The 23,431-nt window shown below is 43.8% G+C and overlaps 3 protein-coding genes across 4 annotated transcripts in view; all 3 read left to right on the top strand.

Annotated features, from left to right (window-relative positions):
- The window catches only part of LOC126558145 (protein roadkill), a 31,754-nt gene extending 14,433 nt beyond the window's left edge, over positions 1-17,321 (top strand). The window contains exons 3-7 of one of the 2 annotated variants that reach the window (XM_050214105.1): positions 15,144-15,265; positions 15,969-16,248; positions 16,327-16,504; positions 16,633-16,954; positions 17,110-17,321. In XM_050214105.1, coding sequence (XP_050070062.1) covers positions 15,144-15,265; positions 15,969-16,248; positions 16,327-16,504; positions 16,633-16,954; positions 17,110-17,254 — 1,047 coding nt within the window. In that variant the 3' untranslated portion in view covers positions 17,255-17,321. Of the gene's footprint in view, positions 1-15,143; positions 15,266-15,968; positions 16,249-16,326; positions 16,505-16,632; positions 16,955-17,106 lie in introns of both variants that reach the window. The other variant, XM_050214104.1, reaches the window with a different exon arrangement.
- Positions 1-23,431, top strand: part of LOC126557698 (organic cation transporter protein) — a 262,735-nt gene that overhangs the window by 28,661 nt on the left and 210,643 nt on the right. The gene's annotated exons all lie outside the window — the stretch shown is intronic.
- On the top strand, positions 17,285-18,601 carry LOC126558050 (uncharacterized). Its single transcript, XM_050213985.1, has one exon. It carries the CDS (start codon positions 17,285-17,287, stop codon positions 18,599-18,601), a length of 1,317 nt encoding a protein of 438 aa, XP_050069942.1.

Below are 23,431 nucleotides of genomic sequence, written 5' to 3'. Positions count from 1 at the left end.
AAGGTAACCACTTACTTTACGCCGATGACCCCTGCCTTGTCCGTCGGTCGGTCGGCTGGGTCGCGCTACGTTATAGTTTCCGTCTATTTATTATTATTATTACTATTCTGCCAACTCTCGGCTAGCTTCCTCATGCAAACAAAGGCGAAGGTTTTTGCCAAAAAATGTGCCTTTCGACAAACGACAGTGAATTATGTGTGGCAAAAATGAATGCCCTTCAACCGACGACTTTGGGATGGATGTGTAAAGCAATAAGTTTCAGGTGTTAAAGAATTGAGACAAAACACACAAACCCAGTAGTTCTGTATTGAAAGTGTTTGTAAAATAAATTTTGATGCAGCATAAAATATTTCTCGCACCACCCTCTCCGTTGCCCTTGAAAGAACTACTAAGCGGTGGTCTGCTTTTCGCTCGGTTTATACGGGCTACAAAACACCAGCCAGGCGAACTGAGATACAGTACTGGACAAAATAAATCATACGCGCAAAATAAAAATGCTCTTTGAGGAGAATTTTTTTTATTTTGTAGATAAAAACCATGATTTATACGGAACAATTTATAGTATTTCTAATAAAGTTTTAAGTATTGCAGGGAAAAATATTAAAAATAGCTTTATATGCATACAAGAAGTTTTTAGAGCCAATAGTTGGTGTTTTAGTATGTACAAAATGAATCATACACTTAAAAAGTATTGTTTTTGCCTTGATAATTAACTATCGTTCTGGCAACACTGTAAAACTAGCAGCCCTGTAGCTTATTTGGCAGTTCTTTTACTGGAAAGCTAGTGGTTCAAAATATTTCGTCATATAAAAAGAGGAAAAATTCAGGAAACCAAATTTTGTTTAATGTGAGAAATTTGATTACAAGCGATCGCAAAAAAGGAATTGCTTTCCAGGAAAATTTGCTTTTCAGTATTCGATTTCTGTTATAGCTGTGCAGCATATCTGGAAAAAAACACGAAACCTTTAGAATTGTGCGCAACTTATCTGGACAAGGACGTCATCGCGTGACGACCCGTCGTGATGATGCGAGAATAATTCGGCTGGCGAAGCAAAACCCTCAGTTGTCTTCCAGGGAAATTAAGGAAGCGATGAATCTGGATGTCGATCGATTATGACCGCAGATGTATATGTATATTAACTTTTTGAATGAAAATTTGGAGGTTTCAGTATTGAAAACTGGCCTAGAAACAAATTACATTTTTCAACAAGACAACGACCCCAAAAATACGGTCAAAAAAACAACTGCGTTCTTCCAATCTAACCGAATTAAGGTGCTCGAATGGCCACCCCAAATCTCCCGACTTGAATCCGATAGAGAATTTGTGGTGTTATTTGGACAATTAAGTGGGCAAAATTTCGATCTCCAGCAAAGACGACTATTTTGATTTTTTGAAAACAGCTTGCGAGAAAATTGATCCAGAATATCTACGGAATCTCGTTGAAAGTATGCCTCGGCGATTGGAAGCTGATTGGTGCTGAAGGCAAAGGGTGGTCCTACCAAATATTAAGGGTTCAAACATAAAAGGAGATATTTATTAAGGAGGAGAATTCTAATAACTTCACTTCTATAAGATTATTGCCTGATATTAGGGCAACCACTTTCCTAAATATAGCATTGTTGTAACTATTACATTGGAGGAAATATTGAGCTTGTAAAAAGGATAGTTAAAGCATATGAATAATTTTGTCCAGTACTGTAGGTGTTTGCTGGGTAAGAGAGTGAGAATGAGGTTCATGACCTTCAAATCGAAAACCAGATGGGAAGCGAAGAAAAGCTACAAACTCTTCTCACGAGAAAAAAGGGGAATGAAGCAAGTTTCTTAAAGATGTGTAATGTAATCGATATGCGTACATGTAACGAATATTCAAATATTCATTCACCACATCCTTTTTCCTGTGCATTATTTTTTTTCTGTTAGTACAGGCACAGGGGGTAACCGCAGATGTTTCCTTTTTGTTTGAGCTGAAGTTTGATATTGCATGCTAATTTTGATTTTTGTAAGCAAAGTGGTGAACAAAGATATCGGAGACTGGGACTGACTGTTGGGAGGACTGACTACGTGGTATCAGCTAGTCTAGCATGCTATTGGATGGCCGGCGTGATTCTCCAGCAGGTCGTTAAGGCAAGAAAAAAGCAGATTAAATGAAATATTTTGATCAGTTTATTAACTTCTCGTATCTTCATCAAGTCTTCAGTGAGTGTTGCTTGTTTGTTAGCCAAATTGATGAAGGAAAGCGGGACCGTTCAAAGATGCAAAATCACACCTCTTCTTATGTTGTCATCATACGTTTTGGTCGCCAGAAAATGGTGATAAAATCACAAAAAGAATATGAAAATGTCGCCGGGTTATTGACACTGGGGTGGTGAAGAAGCGCCTTCCACGGGAGGGAAAAGACACATATTTTGTTCTGCTTGTTAGTGGTGCTGCTGGGGGGATGATGAAGGCAACGACATACACACACACATGAAACAAATGCGCCCCCCCAACTAAGGTAGAATGGGAAACGGGCAAAAGAGCTCAGAATCAACCTTACGCCGCCGACTGTTATGTATGTATGTATCGATTCCCCGTGCTTCTGAAGTGCTTATGAAAAGAGCACACACACACACACACATACTTGGCAGGAAAAAGCGTGAAGAAAGTTCTAACGTAATCTTCATCCGAAGCGCGTGTGCGGCGAAAGAAACCACCCCAACCAACCTTCCCAGTTTGCTTCTTTTAAGCGGAGCGGTTGTCTTGAGAGTTATTGGGGGCAAGAGAGACACATGGCACACACACACACACATACATATATTGGGGAGACCTGACTGCTTTCGTTGTGCTGAGTGAGGTCGATGGCCAGCATCGTCGCGCATATTTGGCTGTTGGACGTCTGGAATTATTTTTTTTTTCTTATTTCGGCGAGACATCTACCAATTCGTAATGTTTCCGAAAGAATAGTCACTTGCTAAATAGTGTGGCATCTCATTCTACGCTCTTTATTCTTGTAATATTGATAGACTTGTTGGTAGAGTGAATCTCCAACATCCGAAAAACACATCCCTCAACAGTAAAAGGGTACATGCAATCGTTTACTGTAATTATTGATGATAAAACGCTTAATTTGGAGGAACGATTGTTGTACCCTTTCTTCAACACCTCCCTAATCTGCTTCACCCGATAGTGTGTGGTTTAGTGCGAACTCGCTGATAGGAGCTGCACCACACCATCATCGTTGGTAGTGTGTGGAGAAAGAGAGATGATATGCTAGCAGGAGGAGTGTGGTCCACCACCGTTGTGTTGTGCACCACCCGAGTTCAAGGTCAGTTCGTTCTGTTCCCCATGATGAGTGTGTGATAGGCCACTGGTTCGCCTCTACTGCTGCTGCTGCTCAACACCCTCTCTTTCATCTTTTCATGCGCGCGCGCGCACGCTCCTCAAATGCTAACACATTCTTTGCTCTCCTAATGTGAGGAGGACGAGTGTGTGTGTGTTGGTTGGGACCATTCGATTTGTTTTATGAACCTGCTGTGCGCGCCACACATCGACTGGGTAAATGTATGCATGCACAACAACGCACGGTTGTCTGTCTGTTGACGGCGAACGCGTGAAGTTCCTGTCGATAAAGCTCCACGTCGAAGGATGAGCGGTTGGCGGTGGTGCATCGCGATGCGGATGCATTTTATGTACGTACGGTGGGAGTGTTGCATATTGCATTGTTGTGATGCATATTCGTTTGATTATTCGTAGTTGGCGTTCTTCCAACGGTTTGAGACATTAGGTCTGATTATCTCTTACAAACGGAAAAGTCTCAAGTCAAGCTTGTCAATACAAACGGAAAAAAAAATTGCATTATGAAACCGTTCTTGTGACAGACAAGTTTCGTTAAGCAATTTTTTTCGTTAAATCTTCAAAATTAATCTGTCAAAGTGATGAAACCAATAAAAACAAGACCAAAAGTGTAAACAAACGTTCTTCTTGAGAAAATGTTTTGTGTTGTAGCTTGATATTTAGGATATCAAAATGATTTATCAAAAGATGTGAGCGATGATAGCAGAGTGATGGTGAAAGAACGGAAGTTCTTACTTAACAACGTCGGCTGCTTCGTAGTATGTTCGATCCCTTGGATGTTCTCGTGGTAGTTCTTTTCAGATTTAAGAAAAATATTCGTATATTGAAGGAAATTTCCCTCGATATTCTTAACGAGATTGAGCCAAAGTTTTCCGCCTGTTAGAGCAAAAGGACTCACGCCAAAGGATATATTGGCTGCTAAGCTGCGATTTCTTGCGGAGGGGAGTTACCAAAATGAAACCGAGAAAGATTTCAATATAGCAATTGCTCAGCCAACATTCTTGGTGGCATTTACCGATTGTTTAAATATTTTTGGAAGAAACGTTGCCGCCCAAAAACATTTAATTAGAAATGGAACTAAATGTGCCGCAAGATGCCTGACAATATTTTTTCTCTCCCGTAGTGGCATCCCTGGCTTTCTGAACTAAAATACTCACAACAGAAAACACACAGAAACCCCAGTGAGTTTGGCACCTTTCCGTTTCGAATAGGTGACGGAAAACAGTTTGACAAATATGAGTCTCTGTTTGTGTTAGAGAATAAAAATTCTTGGTAGTGTACTTGTAAGTTTGTCTTTCGTTAAGTTTTTTTCCCAACAGACAACACAAACGGCTGTCATAATTCGAATCTTCCGTTTTTGACAACTTGTCTTGGCAATTTGTGTGTGGTAATCAGGCCTATTATTGCATATTACTTTTGAATGAATGATTTCATTTACTACTGTGACCTGATCCTCGCAATTCGTTTAACATTATACATTTAAAGTAGATGTGCGAAACATTGCATCCGATAGTCTATTGCTAAGGATTAATTTTCTTGAGTTGAACAAAAAAAAAAAAAAACGTCGGATTTACAAATGTAGCAGGGTATTGCGTGCTTAATGTAGCATGGAATGTGTCTTCTTCCCCTGCTTTCGGAAGGTGTTCCGGTGGGTCATCGATCTCTTTCCACGATTCGGCCGAAGAACTAAACAAGAGAACCTTGGAATTCTCTCTACAATCATCGAAAGCATGGATACGAGAGAACGAACCGCACGTGTGTGTTTGGTGGGTGTTGGGCGACGGTTTTCTTTAGCTTGGTGGTGTGATGTGTTGTTGTGGCTCAGTCAAACAGGTAAAGGTGTAAACCGAAGCGTAACCGAAAAGAACGGTTAGTAAAAATGTTTGAAGGAAATACACATCAGCCATTCGTCCCGTACACCCACCCGTTTAATCCTGTAGAATGAAGAACTTTTGCGTTCTCGTGTGTATGAATTCTTCGATCCAGAGTTCATTCCACTTCCACACTACCGTTTCTGCTGATAATTTGTTCATCAACACATCTTTGGAACAAGCTGCGAAAAGGCAACACGATTCGATAGCAATCCAAATGAGCATATTAATGGGAGAGAGATGGAGGGCGAGGGTGTGTGTGTGTGTTGTAATGGTTTTGCGCATCCATCGCCACCGGCGGCGGGGTGGGATGATGGGTGATCATGATCATGTTCGCCCGCGCGAGTGGCGGAAGGTATTTACGCGTTCAGAATACTTTAAAACACCTTCAGAGCACCGATGCGGCGGAGGCGGGCAGGCAATAACACGCCCATAAGGCGTACATCGACCCTCCCGGAGATCATCGCGTGTGTTAGTGACGACCGAGAAGCCGTTGACCGGCGGAGCACTTCGTTCTTTTTGCGTTCTTGCAGAATTCCAGCCGAGTAGAGGAAACATAACTTTGAAAAATCAGCAATAAATAAGCATTTTGGTAAGGTTTGTCAAAGAAGACGCTCGGTGGGAGATTATGAAAGCATTAATCACCGAAACATGTTGTGTTTGGTGTGCGGAGCATTGCTCATTTTATTCAAACGACCATTAGATTGAGGTGGTGCCTTTTGGTCGCTTAGACGGACGGTCATTAGAGGATGATAAACACCGGAAGTCGGCAGCATAAGAAGACGGAAAAGTATGCTTTTTTACACATGTAAGCACATGCCTTCATTTTGTGGGCAATACACGCGGCCCGAGATATGAGGGTGGGTGGTGGTGGTGTGTGCGGATAGCAGCGCGCATTTCCATCAATTATGCTTCGGTTCCGTCATACGATTTGCTGCTCATAGGGTTTTTTTCTTTCACCCTCCGCCTTTTCTGTTGGGCACCCCCTGTTTGTGGTGTTTTTGTTGCCCTTCTTCGTTACTTGCGTTCACTTTCTAACGGAATTACGCCACGCCGGGGTAAAAGTGAGTGGTGAAAAATGGGCGAAGAGAAATGTGGCGAGTTTGGCTGCTGCTGCTGCTTTCCCAAGCGGTGAGTGGAAAATGGGAAGGAAGCAGCAATACGATAATCGTTTGGGGTGGGTTTTTTTCCTCCTCTCTATAAGGCTAGGCCAAATGGTGTGTAAGTGGAATTTCGGTTAAGAGCGTTTTTTTCCGGTTACTTCCTTTGATAGGAATTTCAGGAAGAATTTGTGGATGGTTTGCTGTGTACTTCCGGTGCCCTGTTTATGTGTGTGTAACGAAGAACAGGTTCTTTTATTATGTTTATGTTGGAAAAATAAACAAAATATCAATACTGGTGGGGTGAGTGTGTAGGTGGAGGAGAAAAATATTAAATATAGCTTTTTTTGTTGTGTAAAATGCTGCTCCATATGAGAATGATAGGAAAGACTTTGTCACCGTATCAACTTTTGTACAAAAGCATCAGTGTAAAGAGAAAGAAGGAAGCAAAATCACAATCACAACACTCCGCGCGAATAAAGATTGGAACAAATGTGAAACGCTCAAACACGGCCGGGGAGCTTCCCCTATGACGAAGACGAGATCGATCATGCCTCCCACGATCATCACCCCATATCATCATCGCGGTTGCTTATTATTGCTGTTACGCATGCACAACAGCATAAAAGCGCGTGAAAGTGAACGAACGGAACGAGCGCGGGCGAACTCGAAACGAAAGCGCGCGCGCGCGCGTCCATCAAAAAAGCAAGGAAAGGGCTTGCTGCTGTTGCGCTGCATCTGTGAAATGGTAGTTTCGCGGATTTCGCCAACAAAAACTAAGGTTTGCCGACCCTTTTGGTGTAGTGGTGTGTGCGGTGTGTGTCCCACTCTATTTTCTCTCGGATTTTTGTGTACATTTTTCCCGTATCGCGGCAAGTAATATGATGAATAAAAGTGTGTACACAGTACCCCTTATTTAAGCCTTATTGTAGGTATACATTTTATAGTAATTATTCAACAGTTGTTGTTTCAACTTACAGAGTTTCTGAGTAGAACTAGACAAGTGCGAGGTATTTCTTGACAACAGCTAAGATGAACTGAACAAGCGGGGGTAGGTGGAACTGGACAATCGTCGCCCTTTTTTTCTCGACAGTGGTCAAGTTGAACTGGGCAAACGCTAAGTTGGAGTGGACAAACGTCAAGTAGAACTGGGCAGTCATATTTGAAATGGTTGGTGAAACGGTTTGAAGCGTTACAGAAACGCTTAGCAGATGTTTGAAAAGTAACCGTTGAAATACACATTTTTTCTAATTTCCAATTCTAAATAATTCCCAAACGTACGTATACTTTCACACCGAATATAACTACGATCAGAGAATGCATGGTTTTCTCTAAAAATGTGAGGTAGAAATAAAATATTTGCAATACCTGTTCAAAATTTTATCTTTTGACAGAAGATAACAGAAGACGTTTCTGTTTGTAATCATTGAATCCAGTTCTTGTAGCTGTTGTCATGGATATTTTACGGTTACTTTTAATTTATCTTATACTTATTAAACGGTTACTATTCAAATATTTGCTAAGTGTTTCCGAAACGGTTCCAACTGTTGCACCAACCACTTTAAATATGACTGTCCAGTTCTACTTGACGTTTGTCCACTTCAACCTAGCATTTGTCCAGTTCAACTTGACCACTGTCGAGAAAGGGCGACGCTTAGCCGTTGTCTAGAAATGCCTCACACTTGTCCAGTTCTTCCCAGAAACCCTGTAAAGAAGATCTCTGAGGAGCTAATTCGGTCTTTGCGCTATGATTTATGGAGTCTGAAAGGCACTGCTAGTAGTTCTTCATGCCCTGTTGGCCGACTAGATTTGCTATCGATTTTTTATAGTTATTTATAGGGGCTTTGAGTCTCTGAGACTACATTCGCCTCTCGTCCGTGCTGTTTTTTTTATTCAAAATTTTTTATTTAAAACTACTTAAAAACTAGTTTAACAGAGTATGCCCGGGATAAGGCAAAGAATAAGGAGGAAATGCCTTATCAATATGATTATAAAATTTATTCAACGCAAGCGATGTTGACAATACGGCACTGGACCGTCATAATTAATTATAAGTAAATAAAAAGAAATTAAAAACTAATTTACAAAAGAAAAGTGGGGTACATGTTGGGACAACGTACAGGTTTTTCTTCCATCCCTGGCCAGCGCACAAGGAATACTTGTGCTCTAGAGTCTCTACCTGGGAGCAGACTGAAGGAACCCGATTGATCCTGTTGAGCAGCAGAGTCCGTGTGGCACCTTGTTGTGCACCAGCAAATACAGCATCGAGCGTTGGTCGGATGAAAGCCTGTAGCTTGAGACGTTTTTCTAGATCCATCGCCAATCCATGGATCTGAGTCTGAAAGTCTGTCGACCTTCGTTTGGTGCAAACTTTTGATTGAGATTATAGGTAGCGGGGTGTGGTATGCGAGCAGCTAGATTACCGTCCGAAGGCACGGATGGAGTCTATATGGATGCCCCGATTTTTAGGCATCCCTGCTCAGCAACGTACCGATTCACCAGCAACGCTGTTGTGGTAATGGCCGGAATGTGAAGATTGGGTCCATCTCGATTGCATCATTTGATCCTGAATTAAAGATTTTATTTTTGTGGAAAGTTAAAACATAAACTGATGATAATGATTCCATGCTCTAGAAATGTACAAAGAATCGTTGTTAATGTTTGTTTAAGTAAAGCTCTTTACAGAAGTACTTTGAAAAATGTTGAAAGAACAACGAGTCTTAGAGTAATTGTTTCCTATTAATTAGCGAATATAGTCAAATAACAGGGATGTGACCGTAGCAGAAGCCCTTTTTTACAGCTCCTCTCACATTTTTTCTGTCCTTTGTGTATTTTTCCTCGCGCTCGCGATGTTGACCGATCGATATTTACCTTTCTCCAAGAAGTGCACACAACAACAGTCTTCATTTCTCACCCATCTCTCATGCAACCATTGTTGTTAGTCACTCTCACTTTCTTGTCTGGAGGAGAGTTGGTGGCGGCTCCCAATCCACCGGCCACATACAAGCTGTGACTTTCTTCCCGGACTCAATGGTGAATCCCACTATATGTCTCGTAAAAAAGGGGAGTTGTGTGCGCGTGTGATTATGCTTAAATCTGCAATGATCTAAAATGAGCATGGCTCTGGCTACTTTTGTATCCCGTGATGGATTTAGCCGATGCGCACTTATCCTCCTTCCGTAACACGAATTTCACTTCACAATGATTTTTGTTCCGCTTTGGTTAGATTGTGGCGCCTAGAGCAGAGCGTGCGCCCTTCCGCCCCGCGGCCAGTTGCCGATAGCCGTTGTAACTTTTGTGACCGATGCGCCCCGAGATACAAGAGAGAGAGAGAGAGAGAGAGAGAGAGAGAGAGAGAGAGAGGGTGACCCGCTTGGTGTGTTGTCCAACCCTTCCTCTTTACCATTTTTTCCCCCCAGCTCTGCTCTGCTGCTGCCAGCAATAAGAGCGAAAGTGGCAAATGGCAAAAATAAAAGCACACACCGTAGTACCATTCACCTTTACTTTCTTTCGCCTTTCTTCTGTGTTGTGTATCAGTCCCCCCCCCCCCCCTCCAAACGATGCACGATGGGAGCGCGATCTTCTTCCGGTCTGTATTTAGCGTTGGCAGCAGCGAAAGAAGGGAGATGATTATGGAGATGATGAGCAGTCTCTCCTGTGTGTTTTCCTTCTTCCTATCTCCTCCCAGATGGGTGATGCTGATTTCTCCCACACACACACACACAACACCCGAAATTACACAATATGTCTAACTCGCTTGGGGGCAGAATCACCTCCTACCGTTTCCTACAATTGATTTCATTCATTCTGGCGAAAGCTTTGGACTTTATGTGAAGTTGAGTGTCCCTTTTTGTTTGGCATTTTTTAGTATTATAATTTGTGTTGGTTTTAAGCTCATGAATTCCACGAATAACCAAGGTAAATCGTTTTAATTTTTACAATAGGATCCAGTGAAACTGAAACGGCAGTTCTAATAAAATATTCATCTTCCAGTTCTTGAAACAATATCAAATAATGTGGGAAATTGTTTCGTCTACCATTTTCATTCTCTCGTAGTAGCAGCACCTATCATCAAACACTAATTATGCAAAAGGGATAATTCCGTAATCTAGGTTTCGGATTACCGATCGTGTGCTAATTTTCACACCCCATCCTTCGTATGATGTTGTAGATCTGCAATTAACACGAGAAACATTCCTCCTTACACACACTCCTGGTTGGATGGAAGGTGTAAAATAGCAGCGCGCGCGGTTGACCTTATTTGTATCCTTTATGAGGCACAGATTTTGTTTCAAGTTTGCCGCCATTACATCAACCGTGTTTCACAGAAGAAGAATCGTCTACTATTTGGGTAGTTTTAGCTCGAAATTGAACCATTTGTGTAGCTAAATATGACATAAGCTTGAAAGGGGAAATTATGTTTTCTATTAGGATTTTTCTTCTATTATTTTCATAAAGTAGAAAAGTTTAAATAAATGTTTTCCCCATCAATTAATTAATGATCGGTGAGTGATTTTTTCTTTTACGGAAGGGAAAGGTGGTGATCGATCCATTGCATTGATAGCCGCCAGTTCCTGCGCGGTTTGCTAAAACACGTTTTTAACCTTCTTCTGTTTATCTCTTCCTCGCTCACATTTCTCCGCTTACATAATGCGCCCCCGCGCTGCTACCGGGCGAGAGGTGGCTGGAAGTTCGCGCAAAGTCGCGTGCTCGGCGGCCACACCGTCGGCGGGCGGGTAACAAAAAAAAAAAAGAGTGTATTGTGTAAGGGTGAAACGTCGTAAACGAAGCATAAGAGAGATAGTGTGGCGGTAAGAAGAAATTGTGGTTTCCTTTTTTTTGCATTGTTTGTGTGCGTGTGTGCGTTGTTCGCGCAAGTAATGATCCCCTCACCATAGACGACGCACCGCTGTGAAGCACCGGGTGAGGGGCCGGTTGGGGGGGGGGGGGTGATCGGGTTTCCTTTCTCCTTTGATCATTTCTCTTTTTTTGTTTTGTTAAGGCGGGCTTTAGTTAGCTCTGAGCTGCTGCTTGACTTGGTGTTGTTGCATCCCACCCTACCCTTGGTGGCAAAACTGTCCTGTCTGGGTTAGGGGAGGGGGTGTGTGAAAGGCGCGATGGGCAAGTAAAGAGAAATATCCCTGTTAAGGTTAGCCAAATTGGGATTTATGTGTTAAAAGCTGAAGATGAAGGCGAAGTGACTTACTTTTACCGGAAACAGATTACACACTCTCACTTCCTGTTGCACACAACACTTTCGATTGGTTAATGGTAAATGTTTTAAAGATAACCATTCTTTTACAGTAGATCCTACATGATCCTCGTCAATAATGACTTTAGAATTTAAAAAGCTTCTGATGATTGTATTTTTTTTTTGTTTGTTATTGTAACTGGGATATGAATATTTTTGGAATATATTACTAGAGAAACCCCACTGGCAGAAAATCAAGATATTTGACTGATTGTGGTTTGAAGGGCTGAATGCCGAGGGAGTTTCGTTTGCAATTCCCAAATCTACATCTTGCATTTGATGTGAAAGTGAAAGAGAGCAGTCACGACACGGGTTTGTGGGTGGGAGTTGCAGGGAGGGAAGGGTGGTAGGGTCAGACGCCATCGTATGCGGTAACACAGCGCCGCCCCGTGTACCGTGTGCGTGTAACGGGCGGCTAGAAAGCAAAGAGGATGGGAAGCATGCGAGAGAAACCTAGCGCGAAGTGAGAGTGAAATGTTTTTGGAAGCTTCATTTTGTGCCCCTGTTATGCAGCCGCCCGCCGGTGGGGTGGTAAACGACGACGACGACGACGACGACGACGCCAGCTGAACATGGGAGAGGCGCGCACTCTCACTCCCAAATGGTCCGTGTGGAGCAGCAGCAGCAGCAGCAGCAGCTGCGGTAGGACGATCACTACAACAAACCGTGGAGGCCCGACAGTGTCGTGGAGTCGTTCGTCGAGAGTGTCAGCATAGAGCGTGCTGCTGCTGAAACCCCGGTCGCAGTCGGTGTTAAGTTTTGTGTCGTCCCCGGGGTGTAGTGAGAGTGCAATCGCGCGCGTCATCGCAACACCTAACGTGCGTGCGTCGATCGTGGGTTGCAAAATTGTTATCACTGTGTTGCAACGTGTGAGCGTGTCTATGTTTGTGTACATCTAGTAGTAATCATCCCACCACATGTGTGAATCATAAGCTCCCCTTTGTGTTCCTGTTTACTGTGTGCATTTATGCTTTGCGTTCTGTGATTTGTGTTTGTTGCTGTTGTTTTAATGTATCGTTACATCCTTCATATGTTGATTTTAATCCGCACCCAAAGCTGCTGTGTCCGTCCCCATCGTGATGTGTGGTGGTGTGTAGCAAAAATCAGCGCGTTTTAATCCTGCCGTGCGTTTGCGGAATCATTTTCGCATTGCCTACATTTAGGCGCACAAAGTGAAGAGTATTTTAGTAGAAAAGAAAGCGAAAGTTTTCGGATGCGTTGGAAGTGTAATCGTGGTGTCCCATTGCACGTGTGTTTTATCCCGGGTGAGAAATCGATCAGTAGTGTGCAATCGAGAAGCAATAATCGAAAATGGCTGACAAAAGTGTGGAAACGGCAACCACCACCATGCGGACGAGAACTATCGCCATCGCAACGGCGAACAGCAGCAGTCTGCCCCTCATATCGTCGGGTGCTGCTGCTGCTGCAGGTGGCAATAGCATAAGTACTAGCAGTAGTGCCGCGTTCCTAGTGCCCCCAATAGTAATACCACCGCGTCCACCGCGGAGACGCATCCTGACAGCAACGTACATAGCAACGACCACCATCGCCAAGCCCGGTGCTGGCGATGATGCTGCAGCTGGTGGCGGTGATCCTGCCGGCGGTTCGGACGACTCCACCGCATCCTGCTCCTCCAACCACCACCACCTACCTTCCAGTACAACTACTACGGTGAACGATTCGGCAATTCTGGCCGGTCGATTAAATCGATCTCCTGCGATCACCACCACCACCACCATGACAGAAACCACCGATGACGATCCGAAGGAAACGGACGATGATCTCGAGGAGAGGAAATACGTGTTCAAGATGAAGCTAAACTACTGCAACATCTACCTAGTGACGACCAACTATCGAAAGGAAAGGCTCCATTTCAGCTTCTTTTGCTTCGCTTAAGATAATAGAGAGGGTTTTCACTTTCAGCGCTATATGTCCACTTTTCCTCGAGCGAGGGAAGCGTGGAGACGGGAAGAGAGAGAGAGAGAGGACAAGGAGGAGGAGGAAAGGGAGATTGTTACGTGTACTATTTCTTCATTTTCCTTCCTCCCATTACCGGACCATGTATTATCTTACACCACAAAAAAACGAATCATTCAGACAGAGAGAGAGAGCGAGAAGGGTATAATCTCTCAGACCCTAGACATTGCAACTGCACAAAGCGTGCTGAAGTGCAGCAGCAGGGTGGTGGTGGGGTTGATAGGTGGGCATTTTATTTTTCACCAACCAGTGCGAGTCCAGCAGAGCCTCTGGCTTTTGCTCTCTACTTTTACGTAATCGTTAACAACTCCGTCACAGTCCGCGCCATTTCTTCTGTGTGATGATGATGATGATGAGGCGTACGAGAGAAACCAGCGGCAAGCGGGGGAGTCTCCTCCTCGGCGCGATCACTTTCTACGGGAAAAAGTCTGCAAAACGGTCGCGATCGCCGACTTTTGTTTTGCTTAATGTTTACCATTTCTTTCTCTTCACTCACTCTCTCTCCCTTTCTGTCTTGATCTCAAAGGGGTAAGAGGGATGATTTGTGTTTCTCTCTCTTTTTTTTATCTATCTTATCCAACAGAGAGGGGTGTTCCACAACCCCTCTTTGGGGGCACGAATTTCTCTCTACCATCTCTTTTCATTACTGTTCTCATCTCTTGTTGCGTGTCGTGGCGGATGGCGGGCAGGGAGTCGGTTTGCTTTCTGTAGAGCACCACCCCCAGCGCGCGCGTGCGGAAAAAGCTTCCGTCTTGCGAAGGTTGTAGGGGAGGTGAGTGTGAGAAGGCGAATTAAAATATTGGTTACCTAACCAGTGCGCGACGCCGCAGACAGTCAGCTTTTCAAGCGCTACTTTTAAGTATTCCCTCGCTTGCCTGACGCGACTTGCCTCTGTGGTGTTGTGGAAAGAAATTTTAAAAATAAAAGAAAAGAAGCGCCACTCTGCCGCTGCTCCCCCAAAGCAATCCCCACTACCCGCACCTTCATATTTTGCACCGTGCGTTTGAGTAGCGAAAATTGAAATGGAATATCAAAACTTTTCATTCGTCTTGCGTGGGCTGGGGGAGGCCTTTCATGTATGGCTTTTCTCTCGCCGCATAATGAATGTATTATATGCGCCCCCCCGTTGATGTGCTTTACTCACCCTCATCCAGAGACACGAAGCAGAAGCTTCCTACTTTCGCGTGTATGCCAAAAACTCTGCAACCTTTTTTTCGCCTTTTTTATTTCTTCACAATTTATTTGGTTGGTTGAATTGTTTTATTGCTTTGGGATGATGGGAAGTTGTGTCACGTTTTTCGGGGTGTGATTTTGATAAAAGCATACATAACACAAGAAACGGTGGTGGTGCGATGTGTGGGAAAACACAAACTCTCCCCCTGAGCTTTCTTTAAAATTTGGGCATTCATCGTTGACATTTAAGGGTTTGTGTTTGAATTGTAACAAATTAAGGATTTATCTGGAAACTGCTGTGAATGGTGGCATTCAAATTTAAATTCAAATAGGAAGAGCCTTTTTTTGCGTGTCGTTATAGAATTTTTAAATAAAAAACCGTTACATAATCTTAATAATGTTCTCTCTCTCTTCTCTCTACTACTGCTACACAACAGGTTAAAGTGGTCAAATTCAGCTACATGTGGACGATCAACAATTTCAGCTTCTGCCGGGAAGAGATGGGTGAAGTGCTGAAATCCTCCACATTCTCCGCGGGTGCTAATGATAAGCTAAAATGGTAAGTAATCGATCCTCTCCTACCCTCGCCTGTGTGCGCTTATTTCGATCAGATCCGCATCCGCTGGTGGTGCTTGGTGTTGTTCCGTCATCAGGATTTTTGTCCGCCAATTTTTGCCCGATGGTTTGGCGGTAATGTTGTACGTCCGCTCGATCGATATGATCCTTTCACTGGAAGAAATTTCTCCGGCCCTGTTCCGACAGTCTGGGGAGCGGGCGCGCAACAGATCCGTGTAGAAAGTCGATTGCGCGCGCGCTGTTCATTTCCGTATAGAAAGTACAAAGGTTATATGCTCGGCGAAGGTTGCATTTTTCTTGCCGTTTTTTTGTTGGGCTCGGATTGTTGATTATTTTGACTTTCTTTCGTTTTACTCACTCAGGGTAACGAAAAAGGTGTGATAACACTTCTTCTTCAGGGGGGTGCTGATTAAGCGTATCGTGTGCTTTTGACCATTTTGGGACAAGAAATTCCATTCGCTGGGTGGTGGGTTGTGTGTCATTGTGTGACATTTCAGTGTGCCCGAAAGACTGTATTTTTGACTTCAGTGAAAAATAAAATGTGTGTTCACAAGATCGATCTAGATATCGCCCTCGTGAGGATGAGGAACTTCACGTCTCACATAGCTCAATAAGTCAATAAGTCTGTCATTGCTCATGATGCCAAATTGCTCTTTACTAACTCCTCTCTCTCTCTCTTCTCGCAGGTGCTTGCGCGTCAATCCAAAAGGTCTCGACGAGGAAAGCAAAGACTATCTCTCCCTTTACCTGCTGCTGGTGTCCTGCAATAAGTCGGAAGTACGGGCCAAGTTCAAATTTTCCATCCTCAACGCCAAACGCGAGGAAACGAAGGCGATGGAATCGCAACGAGCGTACCGGTTTGTGCAGGGCAAGGACTGGGGCTTCAAAAAGTTCATCCGGCGAGATTTCCTGCTAGATGAGGCGAACGGTTTGCTGCCAGAGGACAAACTAACGATATTCTGCGAGGTGCGTAGCTCGAGCATTTGGAGGTGAAGGCGGGCGAACATTAATCCCTCCTATATGTATCTCTCTCTCTCAATACAGGTCAGCGTAGTGGCCGATAGTGTGAACATTTCCGGCCAAAGCAACATCATCCAATTCAAAGTGCCAGAATGCAAGCTGTCCGAAGATCTAGGGACACTGTTTGACAACGAAAAGTTTAGCGATGTCACACTGGCGGTTGGCGGTCGGGAATTCCAGGTGCACAAAGCAATCCTTGCAGGTAATGAATTGGGCTAGGAAGCGATCCCCTCCTCAGCCCCTCCCCCCCCCCCCTCCTACCACCGTTTGCAAATGTATGAAGTGGTGAACCTCTCTTATTCTAACATTTCGTATTTTTCTCTCCAACAGCACGCAGTCCCGTGTTTGCCGCGATGTTCGAGCACGAAATGGAGGAGCGAAAGCAGAACCGGGTCGCCATCACCGACGTGGACCACGAAGTATTAAAAGAGATGCTGCGGTTTATCTACACGGGGAAGGCACCGAACCTGGACAAGATGGCGGACGATCTGTTGGCGGCGGCGGACAAGTACGCGCTCGACAAGCTGAAGGTGATGTGCGAGGAAGCGCTCTGTGTTAATCTGTCGGTCGAGACGGCGGCCGAAACGCTGATCCTGGCCGATCTGCACAGTGCCGATCAGCTCAAGGCACAAACGATAGACTTCATCAACACGTAAGTTGCATTTCGACAAGAAAAACCTCCGCCGCCGCCTTTGTATGGGGGCGTGAGGTGGCATCGTGAGACATCTCGGTATTCATGGGTGTGTTTGTTTTCTTTTTTGTTTCTTTTCTTCTCGATGCTTTTGCTGCTTGTTGCCTTCTTAGCAGTCATGCGACGGACGTGGTGGAGACGGTCGGCTGGAAGAATATGGTCGCGACCCATCCGCACCTGCTAAACGAAGCGTACCGGGCACTGGCCACGCAACAGATACCACCGATCGGTCCTCCGCGCAAACGGGTGAAGATGAGCTGAAATAAAGCGTTGACATCCGTAAATGCCGTGATGTCAACAACATCGCCTCCGTCATCACCACCGTCATCATCAACATTGTCATCATCATCACCCAGCAGCACCAACAGCAACACCACGGCAATATTACTATCCCCACGTTCATCTCCCTCCCAGCCACCACTTGGCCACCCACCAGCAGCTCATCCAGCTGTGTCGTCTTCGTCCACGAGCAACCCTTCCGGAAGATGTTCGTTGGCGTCGTCGACCCCAGCAACCACGACCACCACCGCAACCATCTCCTCTCCGTCTGCTCCGGCACTGGCCGCTGCTTTAATGTTGACATCACCATCACCACCACCTTCCGCGTCATCGAGCCGCGCGTCCTCTAGCTCCCCGACGGTGGCTACTACAACTGGTGCTTCGGCATCACTGTTGATCAATCATCTTACAAACAGCAGCAGCAACGGCAGCCCCAAACAGCAGCAACCATCGTCAACTAAACCGACAGCGCTGGAAGCAGTGGTCGGTAGCAAAAGGGAACTGCTTCAGCCACCGTTGGTCGTAGTAGCAGCGGCAGCAGCAACTGGACCTTCTGCGCCATGTACCCTAACAAAGAAGGCAAAGCACGCTGGTATGTCCTCTTCGCAATCGGCCGCCGCCATCAATCGTAGCCCAGCTGCCGGTAGCCATAAGGTGATGTCGCCCATCGTGAACGTGGTGGTGAACGACATTGCTGCAGGGTTGGCCAATGCTGTTGCAGCGGCAGTGGCCGACGCCGTCACAGTTGCTACGATTGGACGGAACCTCAATATGGCCACAACCGGTGGTGGCATTACTAGCGGCAGCAGCAGCAGCACACTGAACTCTTACTCGCAACTGCGCCAACAGCTGGAAATGGGTACGTCGGGTGCAGATGTTCTCGTCGTTGCATCCGGCGGTCCGACCAAAGGAGCAATCGGTGGTCTGCAGCAGCAGCACAGTCACCTGAAGCAATATCTTAATGCTGGTGGTGGTGGTAGAACAGCAGCGGGAGGCGGTGGGATAATGCTTACTGCTGGTGGTGGAGGTGCCGGTAACCAGCAGCAGCACCCTGGTGGTGCAACGCAGCAGCAGCAGCATCATCACCACCATCACCATCATCATCATCACGTACATTCGCAGCAGCTGAGACGACAGTCGATTATGAGCGGCGCTGGTGGATCGTCCAGTGGTGGTGGAGGTGGTGGTGGCGTAGCTTCCTCTCACACGGGAGCACCAGCTATCCATGATAACAGCAACGGCCGAAACAACAATGCACCACGCGCTACTGCTGCTCCATCCAACGCCATCGATGCCAACACAAATCATCATCACCACCATCGTTGGTAGAGAGAAGATTGCGAGCAAGAGAGAGAAAGAAAGAGAGAGAGAGAGAGAGAGAGAGAGAGAGAGAGAGAGAGAGAAAGAGGGTGACAGGAGGTAGGGGGAGAAAGGGAATGAGGAGACAAGTGTGCGCGAAAGGAATTATTGTTGTTAATCACCGCTTATGTATGGCGCTGTGACAAGCGACTGAACAGGTGAAGAAACATATACATAGAAGAGAGAGAAAGAGAGAGAGAGAGAGAGAGAGAGAGAGAGAGAGAAAAGAGCAAGAGGACACAGAAACATCCTTTCGGTGTTTTTTTTTTGTTGTTGATTGTGTATTCGCGTTTACGTCAATGTGTGTGTTCGTGTGTGTGTGTAGCATAAATCAGTAGTACTACTTGATAATAGAGGGGAACACACAGGCAGCAACTGAGACTTGGTAACAAATTTGGCTCATCTTTCCCTTTTCTCTTATTCCCTCTCTCGCTAAGTATGATTGTTGCCCAAAGTAGGCATTTGAAGTAGTAAGATATGCTGCGATCAAGTAAAGGTCCAAAAAGCAAGATAGCTGAGGGCGCGAAAGGCGTTGAATGTGACAATTGGTCAGACAAAAGGACTTTTTATGAATCTTTGATCGTCAAATTCCTAATGACAAAAGCTAAGGCACTATTACGACAAATTTTTATTAACAAAAGCCTTAATAGTGGTTATTAAGTCACTTTTACCAACAGGGATATTACTACACTTTTGTTGGTTTTGTTTTTGTGACGAGTCTGGAATTTAACTTTCCAATACATGGTCACATTTGTTTCCCCCCTTTTTTTTGTTGGGACATAATTGCTTTTTCTGCTGCTGCTGTTGCTGTTAAGTGAACCATCTTGCGCCTGATTAATGTGTGTTTGTCGCTTTGAGCTGACTCTCATTCCAAAATGCATAACGCACGCATTGGTTAGTAAGAACTAGGACGAAAAAATTCCCTTCCGTTTTCATCTTCAGACGTTCGATCATTCTTCCAACCCCCCCCCCCCCCCTCGCCCTCGCTCTCTTTCTCTCTCTCTCTCTCTCTCTCTCTCACTCTCCTCACTCTCTCACTTTTTCGTGGTTGCTATTGGTGTTGCTATTGTGCTGTGAAACAGAAGACAAAAACACAGACACACACAAGGAGCGTATATAGAATGCATTACTATACCTACTTTTGTGATTATTTCAAATAATTTCAAAATGGGGATTATTCTAATTTTGTCCACCGGTATCTCCTTCCTCCCACCCCCTCATGCGGCGCGCGCAGAAGAGTTAAAAATAATTTATGCATTGTGATATTTTTTTTGTCGTCTGTACACACGTGTTAGCTAATATTAATATAATTAGTAATATTGACAAGTGATGAAGAAATGCGCGCGCGTGTGTGTGTGTGTGAGCACAAGGATAGAATGAGCGTGGGAGAGACAAAGGGAAAGAGGGAACAAAGAAGTGCGGGATTAGTAAAACAAATGAGTGAGTGCGGCGCTGCTTGTTGATGAATCATAACATTGACGATGATGATGATGATAATGATGAGATGATGGTACAAGAAAAACAAAAGAATACGCAAAAGGTATAGGTAGAAAGGATGGACGATGATGTTCTCGCGGAACTATCATTGCGGATGTCAGAAGCTGAGCCGGAGGAGAAAAGCGTTTACAGAGGACAAAGAAAAGGACGAAAAGAAGAAGAAGTGTGTGTGTGTGTGTGAGAGAGGGAACATAAAGAGCGAGCAGGAAAGAGAGAAGAAGAGGCCAAGTGTAATCTATTTTGCTGATAAAGAATTAATGCTAATAATAATAATAACAATAATAATTGATAACATGAAGAAGGATGACCTGTTTAAAGGTGTAACGTTCTGAATGAATATGGAAAAGGATGGTCCGGTGAGGGGAGGGGGGCGGGGGAGGTTTGTCCGCCTTTTCTTTTTTATACTTTACTTTTCCAAAACACCTCCTCCAACATCACCACCCACCTCGTGTCGTGTGTGTGTGTGTATGTACTCTCCCTTTTGTAAGATTATTGGAATTTTTTGGAATTGTTATAAACGCACTTGTGTTTGTGGTTGGTTAAAACTACCGCCTCCCGGGGCGTGTCTTTTACTAGCAGGAGGACAAACACACATACGGACCATTACAGCACACATACAATTTTCTTTTCTTCGAGAGCAATGTTTGAAGTTACTGTTTCCATCGGGAAAAGTAACGAGAAGTATCACACACACACACACACACACACACACACACACACACACACACACACACACACACACAAAGTACTTGCACGTTCGAATTTCATAACAAAACAAATATTAGTAGGCTATGTACTATATTTTACCACAGTTCAGATGGCGTCCACATCTGGCAAGTTGATCTAAGTAGGTCGCGCTGTCCAATTTCAAGTTCAAATGCGTGTGTGTGTGTGTGTTATCCTTTCTTCCTTCTGTATCAGCAATCGATGAACGTAGAAGGAAAAATTAGAGCTTGTTTTTCTTTCCATTGGTAATGTGTTGCTGTGTTGGTGGCCCACGCGTGTGGCTCTTTCCTTTTTGATCCTCTTATTATTAATGTTTTGTTTCTTTCTTTTGTCCGTTTCCGTTACTTTCAATCGGATTCGAATTTACTATTATGGATTAACAGTCTTTTTTTTGTTTAGATATTAGTTACGCTCGGTTGGCGCGTAGAGAGTTAATAGTAGAGAGACCTAGGCTAAGAGCTATTGTTGTGTTTGTCATCTCACGGGAACCGAATGAATTAAACACGCTAGAAAAAAAAAGAAGAACAACACAAAAAGCAAAACAAATATGCAACAATACAGCAAAACGTGCGCCGCAGCAGCACCCGTGTACGAAGAAAGAATTAAAAGTAAAGTAAGAGAGCGAAAGTGGGAAAACAAACGTTTTTGTTTTGTTCGTTTTACGTATTTTGCAGTTTATACAGAATAAACAAAAACCCCCGATATGTGCATATATAAATACAAATACAAGAAGTAGAAATGAACACTGATGATGTGATGATGTGATGATGATGAGTGAAGGATGTTTCGAAGGAAAGAAATTGAAACAAAATGGAAAAAGAAACACACACACACACACACACACATATACAATACAATCACACACGTTATTTACCTTTTGGTTCTCAATCAATATCAATCCAAGATGGTCAATTTTTCAACAACATACCCACACATGATCGGAAAAGACTCTGTTACGTTTTTTTTTGTTTCTTTGTTTTAGCTTCTTTGTACCACAACAAATTGGATTTGTGTGCGAGCGCGCGTGTGTGTGTGTGTGCTGGTATATGTACGTTGCTGGGCGGAATACGAATCAGGGAAAGGAGGGAAGAAGGTGCATTGAAGTTTGGGTTTGCAATTTGTGGCAATAAATGTAAAACGAAGAGGAATTTAAATGGTGGATGCTGTGGGGATTGTTAGTCAGCTGACCGAATACGAACACAACCACATCTCTACATATGTGTTCCTTTTTTGTCCCCGTTGTGTCGTCCCACTTTGAACCAACGCGCTTTTGTAGTGTTTTGCGGACTCCTGGACAGTGGGGATCGCGTTTTCTATATTCATTGAAACCAAAATTGCATCGAAAGAACACAAAAAACAGGGCAAAGCGTGTGTAAAAGTGAATTGAGAAGAAGCGTATTAATGACACCAGGTTAAGCAACGGAAAAGAAAAAAAAACCCTGCTGTGGTGTGTGTGTTTTGTAGTTACACAAGCATAAGAAGAAGAAACTTAAGCAAAAGAACAATGTCTAAACAATAAGGACAACAAAAGTAATAAGCGAAACAGTAGACGGTGTGTTTAGTAGTTAAGCGCAAGACAGACAAAAAGAGTGGTTAAAAAAGTAAAAAAAAAATTCTTTGTTGAAAGAAACAGAAGAAAAAAAAACTAAACCACACAAAAATACACAGACACACGACACAATATCATAAGCGAATGCGCGATCATGGTAAATTTAGTACGATGGCTTCATATGTGATTATAAACAATTTAAAGAAAAGATAATTAAGAGGAAGAAAACGTGGAAATGAGAAACAAGTAACAAATAAGGTAAGCAGAAGAAATAGAAGAAGAGGAAGGGAGCGCAGGAGAAAATGGTAAAATAAAAATAAATGAGTTGAAAAATATATTGTACCTTGGAGTGTTTATATTACTGCGCAATCATTACATAATTCATTTTCTTTTCTTTCCAAGAGAAAAAAGGAAGCTTAAACACAGTACACCGTTGGTAGGTTTTGGAGTTAAAAAGAAACGATAAAAACGAATGATCGTGTGTTAGTTTATTTCTACATCATAAAGGCACACACACAAAGCACAGATGCTTTCCATTGCATGGTGATTCTTCTCTAAAATAACAAATTTATTTTTATTTGTGTTACCCGTTCTGATCGGTTATTGTTAAGTTTATTAACAAGGCAGTAGATAACGAGAAACACTAAACCGATGACACCGTTGCACCGTTGTATGTGTGTACTAATCGTTTGGTCTTATATTCGAGCACCGCAAATGGAACGAAATACATATAGGGAGAGCAAACAAGTCACGTTTAAAACAACATACACACAAATGATTCGTTTCTACTATGTTTTAGCTGGTTTTAAATATTACATAGAAAATGCTACACATAAAAAAGATGTAACTTCGTTTGTTATGTAAAATATGCCATGTGGCAGAGTGGAGAGCAACTAACTATAACCCTTCTCAACTGACTACTGATGGTGTTAACCATGGTGAAAAGGCACTAAAGTGAGAAGCATCTCTTCACTATAGTGAGAAGCATGATTTTGCTCGCTAGGTTCACTACGCTTTCGTGTAGAAGA

Source organism: Anopheles maculipalpis, chromosome 2RL (genome assembly GCF_943734695.1).
Source record: "Anopheles maculipalpis chromosome 2RL, idAnoMacuDA_375_x, whole genome shotgun sequence".
Classification (NCBI taxonomy): Eukaryota; Metazoa; Arthropoda; class Insecta; order Diptera; family Culicidae; genus Anopheles; species Anopheles maculipalpis.
The sequence above is the reverse complement of the archived record's forward strand: the minus strand, read 5'-3'. Positions and strand labels throughout refer to the sequence as shown.